Source organism: Bubalus kerabau, chromosome X (genome assembly GCF_029407905.1).
Source record: "Bubalus kerabau isolate K-KA32 ecotype Philippines breed swamp buffalo chromosome X, PCC_UOA_SB_1v2, whole genome shotgun sequence".
Classification (NCBI taxonomy): Eukaryota; Metazoa; Chordata; class Mammalia; order Artiodactyla; family Bovidae; genus Bubalus; species Bubalus kerabau.
This window is the reverse complement of record NC_073647.1, coordinates 57800539-57819953: the sequence shown is the minus strand read 5'-3', so window position 1 is coordinate 57819953 and position 19415 is coordinate 57800539. Positions and strand designations below refer to the sequence as shown.

The window sequence follows — 19415 nt, the reverse complement described above, 5'->3', positions numbered from 1 at the left end:
AATTTCATGCAACAGTTGGGACATCTTGATACTAAAACTCATGCATTATCCATGCAATATTTGGGATATACTCATGCTAAGAAAATCAGGTAATATGTGGGACATGTTGATAACAAAAGATTTTAGCATAGTTTATCTGAAATTCAACTTTAACTGGGCATCCAGTATTTTTATGTGAAAAATTTGGCAACCTTATTCCCAAGACTGTTGATATTTTTATAAGTATTCTTTTGTAGACTAAGATTACATAATGAAGATAGTAGAATAATTATAAAAATACAAAAAAGCCCAAATCTAAACAATACTCTGAGAAAAGAAATGATATAGATCATTGATAGGCATTATGTGGTTCATGAACTTGACTCATATTATTTCTATAGCATTCTTCACATTTTGTTCCTTTTCTTAAAAATAAAACTAAAAAAAGTTTATATAAAAATCTAAACTAATACAATTTAGAAGAAAATCAGTCAATAAAATCACCGAATCACTAGTAGAAAAATTCATCATACGGGAATGGGTTAAATTTCTATATGAAAGGGAGACTTGGAACTGGCACTTCTAAAACACCATGAATGTAAGTCTATAAACAATGAAACAGACCAAGTAATAGGTCCATCAGTTGACATCTTAAATGTTTCAGGAATAAATTTAACTATGAAACAATCACACAATTTGAAATGGCATAATGGTGTAATCTTAAAGAGACCGAAACAAAGAGAAAAATAATTTCTGTGGCTTGGCAATAATAGAAATGAATGCAGACATCTACAAAGGCATGTGTTTTTCAAGCAACACAGACTGTGGAGTAAGATTCAGTTCTGATATCACCAATTCTGTCTTCATGAAGAAGCATCATGCTAAAAAGAAGATCCTATTCTTCTTGGTGGTTTTAGTCTTTGGCTCCAGCTTTAGGAAATTAGAGATGGGAAACACATGCCTATTCAATTATCCCTACATAGGAAATAAATTTACAATGAGAAAGGGAAATCTTAACTATGGTTTCATACCAACAATCTTTAATTTTACTAGAGAGAAAGATAAGAAATTTCAAAACTTTGGTTAACTCTCCAAAAAATATGAAGACTGATGAGAGAACTCTTTTGAGGGATGGGATGTATTTTTTTCATCCTAATTCTTATAAAACAAAATCCAAGTAATTAAAAGAATAAAAGCAACAGGAGCAAATTTGAGATTGGAATTTTTAAAAAAACCTGTAAATAATTGACTGTGATTAACAACACTTTATATCTGTTGAGACTCACTAAACATTTTAAATGCTAACTTGTCTACTTCAACAAGATTCTCGAGTAGGCATCAATCATTATTTCTTAGGGTTGGGAATGCCAACTGATTAGATTCTGTCAATGTGAAGAACTGTGTTCTGTTAAGAGGATGCTAATTGAGAAAGTGTTTTGGTAGTAACCTCACCAAGATAAGAAATGCTTACAGAAAAAAAAGTCTCAGTTTTACTGGCACATCTATTTTTCAAGAGTCAGGAAAAAGCACAGGAGTAAAATGCAACAAAAAATGTCTCTAAGATTGACTGTAAAACTTTTGTATTCACCAACCTCATTTTAAATCTCTCACTAATTTAAAGTCTCTATTGCCTCACTGAAAGATAAGAATAAATTACAAATCTTATTTCCTTTGTTGGGGATAATGAACAAATGAGACCTACGGACTAAAAATGTCATATGTTAAACAACAACAACAACAAATCCCAAACCTCATGTAAATGATAAGACCTCTCATATATTCCAATTAAACTTTAAGAAATGGATGAAACTGGTTTAGAAATTTCCAAGGGGCTCAGATGCCAGCCTCTTTCATGTTAGGTCTACACAAACCGAGCATCTTCCAATCTCGTGATATTTAAAAATGAAAACCACTGCCCACCAAAACCTATTCCTTACTTCCATTGCATTCAAGGGCTTTTTATCCCAGTGCTGACTTCAGAGGCACTCTGCAGGCACTTGATCTCATTGAAAGTCAAAGTATACTTGAGGGATGAGGAAGTAGAGCAATTAGCAAGAAAAATGGATCTTGGAGTCACCTTAACCTGTTTTCATATCCAAGTTCCCATCACTTATCCTAAGAGCTGTGTGACCGTGAACAAGTTAGTTACTTCATTTCCCTGAGCTTTAGTTTACACATCTGTAGAACGGAGATGCTAAGTCACTTCAGTCGTGTCCAACTCTTTGCGGCCCAGAGGAACTGCCAGGTTCCTCTGTCCATGGGATTCTCCAGGCATGAATACTGGAGTGCATTGCCATGCCCTCCTCCAGGGGATCTTCCTGACCCAGGGATTCGAACCTGCGTCTCTTACATCTTTTTGCATTGGCAGGTGGGTTCTTTACCACTAGCACCAGTTAGTACTACACTCAAATTACGTAGTTGTTCAAGAGATTAAGGGAAATAATGTTTATATAAAACTGAAGACGATGCCTGGTACAGAGAAATACTCACTACATGATGGCAGTCGTTATTATATGTGAAAGCAACATCTGAAAGTAAATGGTAAGCACACATGACCTCATGTGTTTTCAATAGCTTAATTTGCACAATCCCCTCTCCCTTTTCTGGAAGACACGAGGATGTGATCCATGACTAGAAATGTAGCATCTTGATACCATCTACCCTCATAAGCATACTGAACATGATTTTCAACTGTACCATATCACTGGCATTGAAGGTAACATTATTTATTTATTTATTTTGGTCCTACTGCACAGCATGCAGGATCTTAGTTCCCCCACCAGGAATCAAACCCATGTTCCCAGAAACAGAAGCACAGTCTTAACAACTAGACCACCAGGGAAGTCTCTTAAAGGTAATTTTAAAAATCCATATATGTGTGTGTATCACTTGGCACTCATGGAAAAAAAAAAATAGAAATTTTTTTTTCTCTTTTGAGTTTTGAATTATCCTGGGTATCTGTGAGAATATCCTTGGCAAGATTGTGATTCATTTTCAGTATTGGAAGCTGTATTAGAAGAGAGTCACACAACCTTAAAAGAATGTATTGAAAATGTCCTGGTGAAAAAACTGGCAACGCTGCTGCCAGAGGCACACTGTGATCACGCCACTGAGGGTTTCTTCATTCATCAGGGATGTTAGGAGGATTCACAAATGATACTGAGTCAAATCATTTGGCAATAATATAAAGAAACCTGGTATACATCATACTGAAAATCTTTTTATATACTAAAGGTGAATCAGCGAGAGATAATTGTCTGATGAAAACTCAATGAAATAGGTGAATTGTCTCCACATCTTTTATCTTGAACTGTCCTATAGCATCTGATCCTTTTTAGCTTTAATTCAAACTGTGCTGTTGGAGATTTTTTTTCTTTTACCTTCTTTCTGTCTTATACTACCGTTTCAGAATTTGAAATTGTTTCTTTTAATCTCTTTTAAAATAACACAGAACACTTAAAATTCAAATCAAAGAACTGCTGACCTGGATACTGTAAATTTCTGTTAAGTATGATGATTCTAAGGCTCCATTTATAATGCATCTTGTTGATAAGATTTCTCAAATTTCCTGACCCAGGAATTTTATGCCCAGGGTAAAAATGATGGGAAAGAGGCCTATTATATTTTGTTCCTCTCAAGTCAAGACCCATAATCTAAACATTCTGAGTAGAGCAGCATACCCTTGTGAACACAGGATGGCCTTTAGGAGCTAAGAAATCTGGCTTAAATCCTAGCTGTCTAGCGACCATCATGCTTTGTCTCCTTGGCCCACTTACTTAACTGTGCTAAGCCTGCTTTGCTGAAATACGAAATACCTGTACTTCACAGTGTTGGTCTGTGAGTTTTTGAGATATTGCATCTGAAGCCATTAAGCACAGCGCTTGGCACATTAAAGAAGTATGTGGTAAATGGGGTGGTTATTATTATTATTATATAATTCCACAGTTGGGCAATACCAGTTCAGGATCTGTACTCCATTTCAAAACCCTAACCCAGAGGCGTGCAAACATATGCACATGTGCACTGGGGAGAGGGAGGCTTCTTTTTGATATGGAAGTCTTGCAACATCCAGTAAAACTATGAAGAAACACAACATACACTCTTTCTCAGACCACAAAACTTTATACAGACGACAGGACTTGCCTTCTGAATTCATAAGTAAAAAGATACACATAGAATAAACAATAATTTTGGGGGGAAATTCTTGTGTTAAGATACTGTACTTAACAGATCTAAGAAACAAAAACATCACAGAATATTTTGCTATGTAGACTAATAATGAAATTCACATATCATCTTACTTAGAGTTCAGCACACCTTATGAGACTGTGGCAAAAACAGAGAGATGAAGTTTCCTGGGCATCTGGAGTTAGTTCTGTCATCTCCCTGAAAAAATAAAGCACATACTCCAAGGCCATTTGACCTGGAAATAAGAAGTTTTCTTTCTTTTGTATTTATCTCAGAATGTCATATTCATTTGTTCTGCTTAAAGGAGAATTAGTGTACACTCAGTCTTCTACCCCAGGCTTTGCGAAACTCTCCTCAAGTGACCAATAGGAGGTTTCTAGTTGGTGGCTCAGTGGTAAAGAATCTGCCTGCCATGCAGGAGACACAAGAGACGTGGGTTCAATCCCTGGGTGGGGAAGATCCCATGGAGAAGGAAATGTCTACCCACTCCAGTATTCTTGCCTGGAAAATCCCATGCAAGGAGCCTGGTGGGCTAAGAGTTGGACACGATTTAGCAACTAAACAATAAGAATAACAAAGTCTTGCTGGAAAATCATCTACTGGAGGATTTCAAAGAGAAGATATGATGATATAATCCTTTTGCTTGTTGGTGGGGTTCTCATTTAATTTTAGGCATAACTGGAGGCAAGACAGGTAGAGATGGAAAGGTTGTCCAGACCAGTGAACTAGGGTTATAGAAGCAATGTCCTTTCCCTGTCCCAGAGATGTGCTGAGCATGACAATGCAAAGGAAAGGCAATTCTATGTATGATGCCTCATATCATCTTCCAAAATAATTTTAACAAAATTCTCCTTCTTTTCCAACACTCAGTTTCATATAGATAGATACCTAACACACTCTGCTTGAACTGTTCTGGCTGCTAGACATTTCTGCAATTTGCTGCACTTGCCTGTAACCAAGGATAAGAGTTGCTGGGAAACACAGATCCCAATATATGTTACCACTACCGATGCGGAACTTGGGCTGAGGTCCCTATTTGTTAGGATAAGTGGGTGAAAATCCTAAAGAATACCAAAGGTCATAGTAAATCTGGACTCATCTACTCTTCCAGATCTTTCTCACTCTCATTTGAGAATGATGATATCAGGTTACACAATGTGAGAGATGAGCTTTTCAGCCTCTGAACAAAGAATTGAACCACCAGATGATTAGCAAAAAAACCCCCTATATAAGATAGTACAATGATTTGGGCACAAATTAAGGCTTTCCATTAAAGAAAAGAAGGAATCTTACTCTTTAATTAACATCAAACAACTTTAGATATTCCTTTTCTCTAGTTTCACTGTGTTTAGAGGGCATATTGGATTGAAGGAGTCATGACAAATGCTCAGGGCAAAGAAGTTTCAGCTGCAGCAACCACACTCTGAGAGTCAGTACCTCTGAAGACTCTGTCAGCACTGTAATACTGCTAAACATTTTTTTTTCCTTTCCAGATATTTCCACTTATTACAGTACAAATGACCTATAAAATTCCTCTTATGCAAGATCTCATGAATACTTCATCAACCAATCAACTATGATTGTAACTGAGAAGTCTTTCTTTCTCACTGGGGTAATTGAAACCTTGATTAGCTTGCAGGAGTACTTAGGTGTCTCTGTAATAGACATGGAACAAATGTATTGATACTGTAGTTAGAGATTCAAGTCTTGCTTATTAACCTTTGCAAATAAGGAATGAATCACAGAGGTGCAGGCTAAATAACCAAATAAAATAAAATAGATATTTTCTACCCTCTTAGATTCTGGAGAGATGCTATGTTCCTTCCTATAGACCGGATTGTTCTTTCTCCACCTCCTTACTAGCTTAGACTGCCCTCTCCCACACTTAATTTTCACCTTCCCCTAAAGTTGTGTCTTTCTGCCTCCTTCCTTCCTCCTCCTTCCTCTTGGTCTCTTTGTCAGAGAAGCCATCTACTCCTACTCAGAGCTGAAGAAAAACCAGCCCTTCCAACAGCCTACATGATCTGGTCCTCTCCTACTTGTCCTGGGTCATTCAGTTCTATCCTCACTGCTCAATTTCCCTCAGAGACTTTACACTTGTGTTCTTTCTGCTCTCACACAGAGCTACCAAAAGGGCTTCCCCGGTTGCTCAGCTGGTAAAGAATCCGCCTGCCAATGCAGGAGATGCAAGAGACCCAGGTTCTATCCCTGGGTCACGGAGATCCCCTGGAGAAGGGAATGGCAAACTGCTTCAGTATTCTTGCCTGGGAAATCCCATGGACAGAGGAACCTGGTGGGCTACGTCCATGGGGTTGCAAAGTTTAAATGTCTCTTAATCAGAATTGATGCTTTTGAACTGTGGTGTTGGAGAAGACTCTTGAGAGTCCCTTGGACTGCAAGGAGATCCAACCAGTCCATTCTGAAGGAGATCAGCCCTGGGATTTCTTTGGAAGGAATGATGCTAAAGCTGAAACTCCAGTACTTTGGCCATCTCATGTGAAGAGTTGACTCATTGGAAAAGACTCTGATGCTGGGAGGGATTGGGGGCAAGAGGAGAAGGGGACAACAGAGGATGAGATGGCTGGTTGGCATCACTGACTCGATGGACGTGAGTCTCAGTGAACTCCGGGAGTTGGTGATGGACAGGGAGGCCTGGCGTGCTGCAATTCATGGGGTCACAAACAGTCGGACACGACTGAGCGACTGATCTGATCTGATCTGAATCAGTGAGGATTTCCCTTACCATCTTACATAAAATAATCCACTAATGAACTTCCTAGCTCCATCCTCCTTACTGTAGTCTCCTAACATAAAAGATCAAACCTAGTTAAACTTTCGATATGCTTCACATTTTCTAAGAACTGGAAGCTGGAGTTCGTCAATTTACATAATAATACTTTTCTGCCTGGGATTTCTCAAAACATGAAATTCCCCAAAACATCTCTACACGTAATTCCCTATACTTCTCATATTTCTTTATTGTGGAAAATCTGAGTGGCTGGGAACATCACCCACCCTCAAATGGTTGGCTTCTCTCCAGATCATCCAAAGGTTATGGTTCACTGGCTTCTGTATTTATTTTCTTTAAAATGCCAGTGTGTAGTGTTTCCAAGGCCTGAAATCCATGACATTTGTCACATGGAAATAGCACCACACGCTGCAGTGAAAATTCACTTGTGTAGAGATTAGTGTTTACACAGAACCTCCAAGGTTACAAGAAAAAAATCTGTTTTAATTTTGGACAGGAGATCTTTGTTTTCACTGCATGATCCACACACATTTGTAACACATAGCTTTGCCAGTGATATTTTGGTTTCAGACTAAACTGTCTCAGGCTCGGGTGGAAAGTTTAGATGAAAACTTTCTTGAGTTTATTTGTATAACTAACTCCCTTTTGGCAGAGGGGAGACTCATAGAAGAATCTGATCTGTTGTAGGAGAGGAAGACAGTTAAGTGAATTCCAGTACATGCTCACTAAAGGAGCCATCTCTTGTATTCAGCACAACCAGCTTCCTGTTCAGCCTCCTTTAGAAACACATAAAAAATTAATGCATCTTTCACACGCTGTACATATCAGGAGATTTGACAGACAAACAGATCTTTGCACACCAGTGTGGTCGTGAAGAGAATCTCAAAGGTAAATTATTCAAAAGAGAAGAAGGAAAAAAAGAAGACTGTTATGAACAAATCTCCTTGGATATTAAACTTGCAGTTGGTTACAAAGTGGTCATGCTTTGTAATGAAGGCTGGCTATAATCTCCAAGGCCTTCTTTTAAAATTTGCCTTACAACTGCAAAAACCATGGGATCTGAAGTTGGAGGAAAAACTGCCTCTCTCGTCACAGTCCATTAGAATGCTGAACTCTGATTAGTTAGAAGTTAATCTACAATCTGGAGCATGGTAGAGGTTTTCAAATGCTGCAGGTTTCTGCAGACATATTTTTCTTCATAGCTATTGGAATATCCCTCTTTCCATCTGAGAAAGAAAAACAATTGAGTTTGACATGCCTCTATGGACCTCGACTCGATTAAACTCTATGAAGTGCTTTGAGTGCCTATAGGAAGTTAATCTATAATTTTTAAAAAATTCTATTTTGAACCAAAGGAACAAAATGAAATTCTAAAATGACTGATAAATGGGAAAACATCTTGAGGAGGGTTGGGTGGGGGGAAATGGCAAAACAAGTGGTATGTTTCAGCTCTGTGAGCTGAGTTTACTGCCTTATTAGTCACCATCTTAGAAGAAGCAGCACAATCAATAAGGTTTTTGATGGGACCAATTTGGGTGGGTTGAAAAGCACCTCGGAGACTTGGATAAGAATATTAAATATGTTAACAAGGAGAAATATACACTCAGAACAGGAAAGACCCCCCAAAAATGCTCGCTGCAGTCTTCTGCCTGTGAGTAAGGTTCCATGACCTCCCACAGGAACCAATGCTGATAGTCACTTTGAAAAGGAAATACTTTCCTATGTCTAACTAAAAGCTATCAGTTTCTCAAGCCCATAGCTTGTCTATCATCTGCTGAAAATAGAAACCTGGTCAATATCTTCCTTAAAAGTCTTTACATGTATAAACATGTAAAACAGTATAATGTGTTTCCTTAAACACATTATAATGTTATAACAGTATAACATGTCCCTAGGAACCACTTTGGTGCCCAATGAGTCCCACTAAAGTAAAGCTGATTCTCAAATGCAGTGTGGAGTGAATTTCCGAGTTCGTAGGGTAAATGTTAGGAGGAAGGATGGGGTCAGAGAGGCCCTTAAGAAAATTAGTTCAGACTCCAAATTAAGTCGTTCAATATCATTTTCTAAAATAACAACTCTCAGAGAGTTTTTTCTATGGATTTACTAATGTTTAGGTTTTGCCCTGGGTTTTCTCTACTTGTTGGACATTATTTTTTAAATCCTAGGTTTCTTTGTTCTCATATGCATGCCCTGCACTCCCCAAAATAAACAAAGCTAGGAAAATATACCCTAAAAGATGGGTTAACCAGTATCTACAGTAAGGATATTCCCGGTTGTCCATTCTCTAATTCTCTCAACTTATTGTAGCATTTGTTTTGTAACATTATAAGGTGCAACTGTAAACTAACAAGATTGGTTCCAATATATCTATTGAAACCATGAATCCCATCCTTCAAATGGTCACCTTGGGAAGCCACAAACTTATTTTGGTGAGGGCTATTACACTGTGATTGAAACTCCTCTTTCAGAATTGACCTCTGAATCAAATAAAATCAGTCTTATTAATTCAGATTCACAATATTTTTGACCAGAGACTTTGTTACCCTGTTCAATCATACATCTTATTAATAAAACTTGGCTCAATATCACTTTAGACTGTTTTTAAAAATAAAATCCACCCTCAAATTGCAAAGATTTAGTACCCCCGAAAAGATCTAAAGCACGTGCTACATAACCCTTAGGAAAAACCTAAAACAGGCATTTCCAAAATATTTTGGGAAATGGTATTATCTTTTGATTAAGATAACAATGGGAGTAAAAATCCTTAAACTCTACACACTTCTGATTTGAGTTTAAAAAACAGTCCCTCCTCATATACCACTGATTCATGATAAATAATCATATGTGAAGAATCAAAAATCCTCCTAGTGAATGTATACATGTTCCTGTATCTATGCTATTTGCTCAATGCCCTTAATTATTTTACATTTGACTAGTTCCCTCAGTGAACCTACTCCCGAGGGAAGACACACATCAAAAATATTCATATATATATATATAATTTGCATATACATATTAAATTTATATATGTAAATAAATTCTAATAAAGTGTTAAAAAATCCTCAGGACATATTGCCACTGACAATTTTTCTGTCCTTTGGGTGATGTGAAAGACAGGGAAAGGAAGAAAAGGCCCAGGAAGTAGAAAGGTAAGACAAAAGGAGCTATATTTGCGTCCAGTGACTTATATCTTCTCTGAGAAGCAGGAAACATTCCTTGAGTAACTACCATGTAGGAGAATCAACAAATGTATTATACACAAGGTTCTTGTCCTCCTGCAGATGGTGACTACTGACATGAAATTAAAAGATGCTTGCTCCTTGGAAGAAAAGCTATGACCAACATAGATAGCATAATAGAAAGCAGAGGCAATATTTTGACAACAAATGTCCATCTAGTCAAAGCTATGGTTTTTCCAGTGGTCATGTATGGATATGAGAGTTGGACTATAAAGAAAGCTTAGTGCTGAAGAACTGATGCTTTTGAACTGTGGTGTTGAGAAGACCCTTGAGAGTCTTGAGAGTCCCTTGGACTACAAGGAGATCCAACCAGTCAATCCTAAAGGAAATCAGTCCTGAATATTCATTGGAAGGACTGATGCTGAAGCTGAAAATTCAGTACTTTGGCCACCTGATGGGGAGAACTGACTCTTTGGAAAAGACTCTGATGCTGAGAAAGATTGAAGGCAGGGTGAGTGACTGAACTGAACTGAACTTGTGCTCCTGACACTTAGTGGTCATCTAAAGAAAGACTTGGAGAAGGCAATGGCAACCCACTCCAGTACTCTTGCCTGGAAACTCCCATGGACGGAGGAGCCTGGTAGGCTGCAGTCCATGGGGTTGCAAAGAGGCAGACACGACTGAGCGACTTCACTTTCATGCATTGGAGAAGGAAATGGAAAAACCCACTCCATCGTTCTTTCCTGGAGAATCCCAAGGACGGAGAAGCCTGGTACGGGGTCGCACAGAGTCGACATGACTGAAGCAACTTAGCAGCAAAGAAAGACTAGAGTGTTAGAATTCTTTAAGCCAATCTCTTAGATTGTCCACAGAAATAGCATTCTAGAGTCTAGAGAGTAGATCCTACTTTTTAAAAAATCATTGTGAATAAAAGTCACATGTTCAGTTCAATCACTCAGTCCTGTCTGACTCTGCGACCCCATGGACTGCAGTACACCAGGCTTCCTTGTCCATCACCAGGGGAGGGAACCAAATTCTTTGTGAATAAAAATGTACTCTCTTGGACTAACAAGGCACAGACTCTTTCACAGAAGTAAATGAATATGGCTTTGCTCAATTTACTTTTCACAAAGCCATCTTGATTGCCAGTCAGAACTCTGTGCTCTTCTAAGTAAAAAGTGATTGATGAGTTGCTGTCCTACCTTCCAAGATATTAACAGCAAGATGTCCTTCCAGTAATTATGGGGAAGCACCTTTCCCTTTATTGATGTCTGAACAATCAGGATAATTTTTGTATGTAGAGAAACACACATATATATAACACTAAACAAAGAGTGGGAGCCAAGCAACACAAATAAAAAAGGAAAGCTGATAAGGCACAGAAAAGAATGGCAAGACAGCCCTTAGAGGTCATGATGGCCTTGCAGTGAATTTAACACTTCCATGACCTTGGGTAAAACTGGAGACCCCAAGGACTGCTTCCGTAACCATCACATCAAGATATGCTCATCTTTCCCACATATGATGTTGTGCTGTGCTTAGTTGCTTAGTCATGTCCAACTCTGTACGATCCCATGGACTGTAGCTCACCAGGCTCCTCTGTCCATGGGATGCTCCAGGCAAGAATACTGGAGTGGGTGGTCATGCCCTTCATCAGGGGATCTTCCCAACCCAGAGATTGAACCCAGGTCTTCTGCATTGCAGGTGAATTCTTTACTATTGGAGCCACCAGGGAAACTTTATATGATGTTCTAGTTCTAGTTCTAGTTCTAGTTCAGTCACTCAGTCGTGTCTGATTCTTTGCGACCCCATGAATCACAGCACGCCAGGCCTCCCTGTCCATCACCAACTCTTGGAGTTCACTCAGACTCACATCCATCAAGTCAGTGATGCCATCCAGCCATCTCATCCTCTGTCGTCCCCTTCTTCTCCTGCCCCCAATCCCTCCCAGCATCAGAGTCTTTTCCAATGAGTCAACTCTTCACATGAGGTGGCCAAAGTACTGGAGTTTCAGCTTTAGCATCATTCCTTCCAAAGAAATCCCAGGGCTGATCTCCTTTAGAATGGACTGGTTGGATCTCCTTGCAGTCCAAGGGACTCTCAAGAGTCTTCTCCAACACCACAGTTCAAAAGCATCAATTCTTCGGTGCTCAGCGTTCTTCACAGTCCAACTCTCACACCCATACATGACCACAGGAAAAACCATAGCCTTGACTACACAGACCTTTGTTGGCAAAGTAATGTCAGTATATGTTAAGTATTAACATGCATTCAGTTATCCAAATATTTCCTTTCTGCATGTTGCTTCAGTCCTGGCTTAGTTGAACAGCTTCTGAAAGGACAGGTGCTACGTTGGTTTGTCAGCTTCAGGTATGATATATTTAGTTAAGCATTCAAGTATAATCTGAATAGAGCATCTAATACAAAGGCAGCATGTAGTAAGTATTCTTAATTAATGAAGACAGTGATGATTAATTTGGTGTAAATACTAGTTTAGCACATGTAATAACAATATTCTGACTTGGTTTTATCTCTTTTGACAGTTTGGCCTTTTTAAAATATTTGTGCTTAATTTATAGGGCAAGGGCAGATTTACCATGAAGCTAAATGAAGCAAGAGCATCAGGACTCCTCACTTACATGGAAGAGGGGAGGGGCACGGGCAACATGTTCATCTGCCCATGTGTTTCTGCAAAGGTTGCAAAAGAAAAATATCTTTACATATTTTCCCCTAAACGGATCTTCCCAATTAATGTAAACTCCGACCTCACAAATCTGGATCCTCTGTTTAAGGGATATGTAAAAGGATGTATAGAAATCTGAGGTAAACTGTGGTGAAGAGTAAGGGAGTGACTTCCATGGTGGTCCAGTGGCTAAGACTCTGCACTCCCAATGCAGGGGGCCTGGGTTCAGTCCCTGGTTGGTGAACTGGATCCCACATGCTGCAACTAAAGAGCCCATGTACCCCACCTGAGACCCGGTGCAGCCAAATAACATAAAATATTTTTTAAAAAATAAAGGAAATGCCAAACCATGAACAAAAGATGGATAACTAAGCTCAGAAAAGATGGGATTAAGGGATATAATTCTATCCATAGACATGAAGTAGATATTTGTTTAAAGGACAAAGCTTATCTGATATCTTCCAGATTTCCAGAAGCAAAATAACAGGGCCAGTGATTGAACTCTAAGAAGAGAAGCTCTGTTTGAAAATTATAAAGAATTTTACAGTAAGAATGGCAAAGCAGTAGAACCAAGTCAAGTTATGAACCTGCTTTCTCTAAAAACCGACTTGAAAGAATAGCCGGGTAGCTGCTAAAAGGGTCTGGAAAAAATGCCAGGAGCCTCGGCTACGAGATAAACCCACAGGGAATTCCTCAGTTTCTATATGTTAGACGCTCAGTCGTGTCTGACTCTTTGCGACCCCATGGTCTGTCCATGTAATTCTCCAGGCAAGAATACTGGAGGGGGTTGCCATTCCCTTCTCCAGGGGATCTTCCCAACCAATGGATTGAATCTGTGTCTCCTGTATTGCAGGCAGATTCTTTACCATTTGAGCTACCCTCAGTTTCTATTCTAGGATATTTTGGCTTTAGAAGTATGTACATCATAGTCCTTAGTTCATAGAACAGAAAAAATAACATGAATATCTTGCTATTCAACCCCTTAAATCTGGGGTTGCTATAGCCAGAAAGAGTTGATTTGTGAAAATACCTGAAAACAATGTTAGAATGTGGATCACTTCACAATTGGGTTTGAATAGGACAGAGGGTAGAATCAGGGTATTCTGCTTTAAGATCCTCTTTTCAAAACTATAAATAATAAAGACATTGTTATATGGTGGTGATTGTGTTCTGGAAAGCAAGCCATTCCATCTGTATATGAGCATTGCAGCTACATTTCACAATGTAAAACCCATCTCACTTGGGATTATATCCTTGATCATGACCTGCTGCTGTTGCTGCTGCTAAGTCACTTCAGTCGTGTCCGACTCTGTGCGACCCCATAGACGGCAGCCCACCAGGCTCCACCATCCCTGGGATTCTCCAGGCAAGAACACTGGAGTGGGTTGCCATTTCCTCCTCCAATGCATGAAACTGAAAAGTGAAAGTGAAGTTGCTCAGTAAGCGTCCGACTCTTTGTGACCCCATGGACTGCAGCCTACCAGGCCCCTCTGTCCATGGGATTTTCCAGGCAAGAGTACTGGAGTGGGGTGCCACTGCCTTCTCCATGATCATGACCTAGATTTGGCCAAATATCATTGCTTCCTTACTGATGGGAATATCCTTGTCTTACTATGCTAATGTTCTACTGCCCTCTCCTTTACCTTCGTCCTCCCTGGATACTATACCATTATTTATAGAGAAGTTTTCTGGTTTCATCATGAATCTTCTGCTTAAGTTGCCTTATTTATTGGTATAGAGGGATTTTGCCATTAGGCTTGACATGTTGGACAAATAATTTACTAAGGGATTTAGGGAGTTTACAGACACACCGGATTATATTTCTTGTATAAAACTTTACAATAATAAATGTGTTTTAGATTTGACTTCTTTGAATGTGAACTTCTGTATAATGCCTCCCTGGCTACTACAATGAAATTTCAATGTTACTTTCTGCATACTGTGAGTATTAATGCTTCAGGACTATAAAGGTAAAATACAACACTATGATATATTTAGCAAATATAATATGACTAAATTTTATCCCATAAAACTTATGGCTATTTTTCTTCTTTTAAAATGCAGCAACTCCCGCAAATAAAAGAAGCTGAAATTTTTATTCCCTTCAAAGGGTTTTTGAAGATAACAAGACTTAGAGAAGGTAGAAAGATCAGGTGCATGCTTGAAGAATAGTCCTTCTGCAATGATTTTTACCATAAATAGAAAAACCTCCTAGAGACATAAGCAGGGGACTAGCTTGCCGTGGATAAACAATGAAGAGTTAAGGGGTCAGAGTCAGTCATAAGGGAATAGTAAATCACAAAGTAATGCTGACAAATGAGAAGCTGGAATGAGAAGTTGTACAAATGAAACAGAGTACACATGAGGTACTTCCAGTGCACTTGGATAGCCCACTCAAGAGCTGTATGTTCGTGGAAAATACAAGTCACTTTGGGATTTCACAATGACAAATGATGGGGTGAATGTAGACAAATTTAAGTAATTTAGTCAAATATTTGCTGAATCAATGTTGACAAAGGGTCAAAGGAATCATTAAAGTAATGAAAGGTTTTGGAAAAACTGGCCGAGGGAGGCAGGGGAGGAGAGAGACAACAGCTAGAGGGCTCTGAAGCATTTAATACAGAAGATCATTTATTATTAGATGTCTAGCACAGAAGGAGCACAATTACTAGTTACAAATGTGGTTACCAATCAAGAAATATCTGCCGGCAACTATGTGTCATGCACTCTGTGGCGTGACAAAAATTCACAGATGGGTGAGATACATATATTCCAGAGGAATTCACAGCATAAAGGAGAAGGTAGGTCTGCACGCCATCAATTATAATGAGTGCAGTGTGACAAAAATCACATGAGCCATGTGATGCAAGCATGAACTAGGGAGCGATGAAATCTCCCTGGAGTTGAGGGGGGAGAGAATAGGAAAGATGTAAAGGTGAAAGTCGACATTGAATGAGTCTTGAAGGAAAAAAATGATTTCATTAGGTGGAAGAAACATGGTGAGCACAAAGACATTTCAAGCAGAGGAAAAGAAGAGTTTGAGGAGGAGTTAGAGTGCCAAGGTTTCCAAATGCTTGTTGAGACCTTACTGTCACCCAGGTGTGGCCATTAAAGGTCTAAGACAGTGAGTCTCACTAAGCCTGTGATCACCCTGTGCAGTATCCAAGATGAGGGCAGCAGTTCTGTCTCAGGGGCAATATGTAGAGACGTGAATGTCACCTGGAAAGGAAAGTGGAAATCAAGAGTGCAGCTGATAACTGCATCTCTTCCAATGAATAATTCCCATCTTCTCTGAAAGCTAACCCCTCTTAAGGAGGGACTGGATTTGAAAGTTAAAATGCAAAAGAGACGGTATCTGTTTTCTGCAATTTCCCTATCAGAAATTCACCTCCACACCCTTGTTTGCATGTGCTGTATTAAGGGTCAGCAAGTGTTTTCTGCAAAGGGCCAGATGGTAAATATTTTCAGCCTTTGGGGTCATATGGACCCTGTCTCAAGCACTCAGCATCGCCATTACCATCACAGAATGAAAGCAGCCACAGAAATACATAAACAAAGGAGTTTGGCTGTGCGCCAATATGACTTTATTAATAAAAGCATAGGGCATGCAGGACTTGGCCCCTGGATCATAGATTGCTGATCCCTAATCTATATCACAAGGGAGGCATTACCAAAGGATGCCAATCTGAAAAACACAGCTGGATTTTGAGACCACAACAGATAGGTTAAGTTGTGGAATGTCATTGATGGGAAGAAGTGAAATCCTAGACCTAGGAAGATTAGGCAGCTGCGTACATGATGTTATTTCAAGAGGTACAAGAAAAGTTGCCTTTCTCCCCAGTATTTCCTCTATCAGCAAGCCATGCAGCAAGAAGTTCTTGACAGCAGATTAATCTGCTTCTGCCAGATTAAGGCACTGTCTGGAATTTAAAGGGCACACGTGTAGTAGAGAATGAGTGACATAGTACTGCATTAGTTTATCAGATCAATTAGCTGACAGCTGGCAGGGAACAAGGACCAGGATGAAAAGAATTCAAAATGAACTCAGTGTCTTTGTAAGTCCCATAGAATTTTTCATATTTTTGCATGAAAAATATGCTTTTATTCTATTACATGCTTTGCTATACATCCCATCTTTTGTCAGAGCTTTCTGTCTGCCTCTAGGTAAAGATCTCTGCATAGCCTCCATATTCTAGAAGATAAGGTTACTCTATTTAATTGAAATGATAAAGCCCTTGGGAAGACTCTTTCTCTCAAGAGGGGCAGAATTTATTTTTTTTCTCCTATACCACAGAAGATATACAACTTATGAAAATAGTTTGGACTCATAATAAAAAACATCTAATAGTAACTAGTAAAGTCTTCTAAACAGGAATACACAGTGATTCCTATACTTATGGGAAAAAAAGTTAAAATGCTAAAATCTGAAGTCTTAATCTAAAATATTGATTGTACAAGGAACTTTATAACTAATGCTGAAACCTGTCAGCTGTTGCCATGTGGCTTTTCCATTTGGCAATTTTTTTCTTTCCATAGCACTTATTAGGTTCTAACAAAGTATACAATTTTTCTAATAATTATGTTTATTGTTTATTATCTTACCTTTCCCTTTACAAGTCAAATTTCATAAAGGCAGAGGTTTTTAGTAAACTAAAAAGTGTCAGTACCTAGAATGGTATCTTTAATTTAGTGAATACTCAGTAAATATTTGCTGAATGAATGAATGAGATAAAGCAAGCAAGCAAGCTAGAAAAGCAGACCTGTCTTGTGTAAGTATATTCCAGCTAAAGACAGAAAATAAACAAGGAAGGGTAACTTGGAAAAAAGCAAATAATTTTTTTCTATTTAAAGTTCTATTCACCAAGATTCTTTTTTAAACAATTTAAGTGTACATTTCACAGAAACATCTCCTTCATTTGTATTTTGTGAATTTGGAACTGTTGAGAATTCAAACAATGCCGAGCAGCAATGTACTTTTGTGTTCTCTATTTTATAGATACTCCTAGTTGCTGGCCCTAATCCATCGAAATTGAACCTTCTTACCTACTGGCAGAGCTCTGGATTAGTTTGGCTGCTTAGTCTCTGCACAGTCATGTTCAGGGAAGGAGTTCTGTCCCCATCCCATGGGTAAATCATGATTAATCTAAGATTCTTTTTGATGGTGATTAGTTAAGAGGTGGGCATGTGAGCGAATCCTGGACAACAGAATTTGAAGAAAAAATCTGTCCAGGGGCTTCTGGAAAAGTTTTTCTCGTTAGTAAAACAAAACAAAAAAAACTTGATGGGAGACAATGACCTATTCTTTGTTATATATCACTATATTTGTATGTGATGCTTGAAACTACTGCAGCCATTTTGCAACCATGAGCCAACACGCCAAGGGTGGCAGAGCAGAAGTATTTGCAAAATCCCAAGTCTAGGTGATTATATCACGAAGTTGCTAAATTAATCATACCTGTACCTGCTTTACCTCTACATTTCTTGTGATATGTGAGATTAAAACCATATTCTTAAGCCAAATTTAGTTATATCACAGTCAAAAGTATCCCGATAGATTATGAAAAAGGACAAATATCAAAATATGCTTGTCCGTTTAAAATAGGGTTAAAGCAATTATTTTCAGGCACTAACAAAAATATTCAAGAAACAATATCTACATATACAAGCAGTTATATTTACAGTAATAGTTATACATTAATTTGCTGTATTCATTAAAGCCCATTACCTAAATGGTGATCCAAAACATATTCAGCCTAAATAATGCTCAAATATAATAAAAATGTATTTCTATGAAAATATTATATATTTAGACTTTTAATATAGTATGAAAGAACCACCACATAATTATGATTATGTGATAATCATAATCATAAGGCAATATACTTTATCTTAAATTGATTTTTTATTTATAAATCTTGTATTTTAAACTAAGGAGCAAGAACTTGGGGAAATACTTTCTTAGAGATATCATCTGATGAAGGAGACATCATCTGATGAAGGCTTATAACACTAAAACTAATCTTCAAAATCAAGTTTCCAGGTTGTTAGGGACATCAACCCATATCTCCTATCTAGAGATTACAATAGGTCACTACAATAGTTATTATTTTATCTATATTTTACTTGATTATCTGTCTTGCTCTTCTGAATCACTATTGCATTTGTCCCTAATGTACATGGAAATTGTTTCTTTTTCTTCTAGACCAAGGACAAATGAGCAAAAAAAAATTATACATTATTCCAAACTATTTCATCTCCAGTATAAACAAGTTTGGCTCTTTCATGCACTATTAATAAAATCTGAAAAACATAAAATGACTTCAGCTAAACCATCATACTGAGTAATACCACTAATTTGAACATAGAATTTTTAAGATCTTGAAGAATAATACACTTTGAACATATTACTGGCCCCTTGTCAGGGGGAAGTTTGATGAGGGCATTATGTAAAACAAAAGAGAAGGAAGATTATACTGGTTTATTTACAGGTGACTCCCAATAGTCAATGAGGATTAGCATGGCACCAACGATCAGGTATTCTGAAAAAGGCATCATGAAATGAGCTAATTAATATTTTAAATCACAACTAAAGGTATAACTAATAGCACTATACACTAAATGCTGATGATCATACACA

At 38.2% G+C, this 19415-nt stretch overlaps 1 protein-coding gene across 10 annotated transcripts in view; it reads right to left on the bottom strand.

Moving 5' to 3' along the window:
- DIAPH2 (diaphanous related formin 2) overlaps positions 1 to 19415 on the bottom strand; it is a 981259-nt gene that overhangs the window by 214642 nt on the left and 747202 nt on the right. The window contains exon 26 of one of the 10 annotated variants that reach the window (XM_055563965.1): positions 19244 to 19317. The exons of the other annotated variants lie outside the window; for them this stretch is intronic. Within the exon in view, the coding sequence (XP_055419940.1) occupies positions 19309 to 19317 (9 nt within the window). The 3' untranslated portion in view covers positions 19244 to 19308. Of the gene's footprint in view, positions 1 to 19243; positions 19318 to 19415 lie in introns of those variants that run through there. 10 annotated transcript variants of the gene reach the window in all.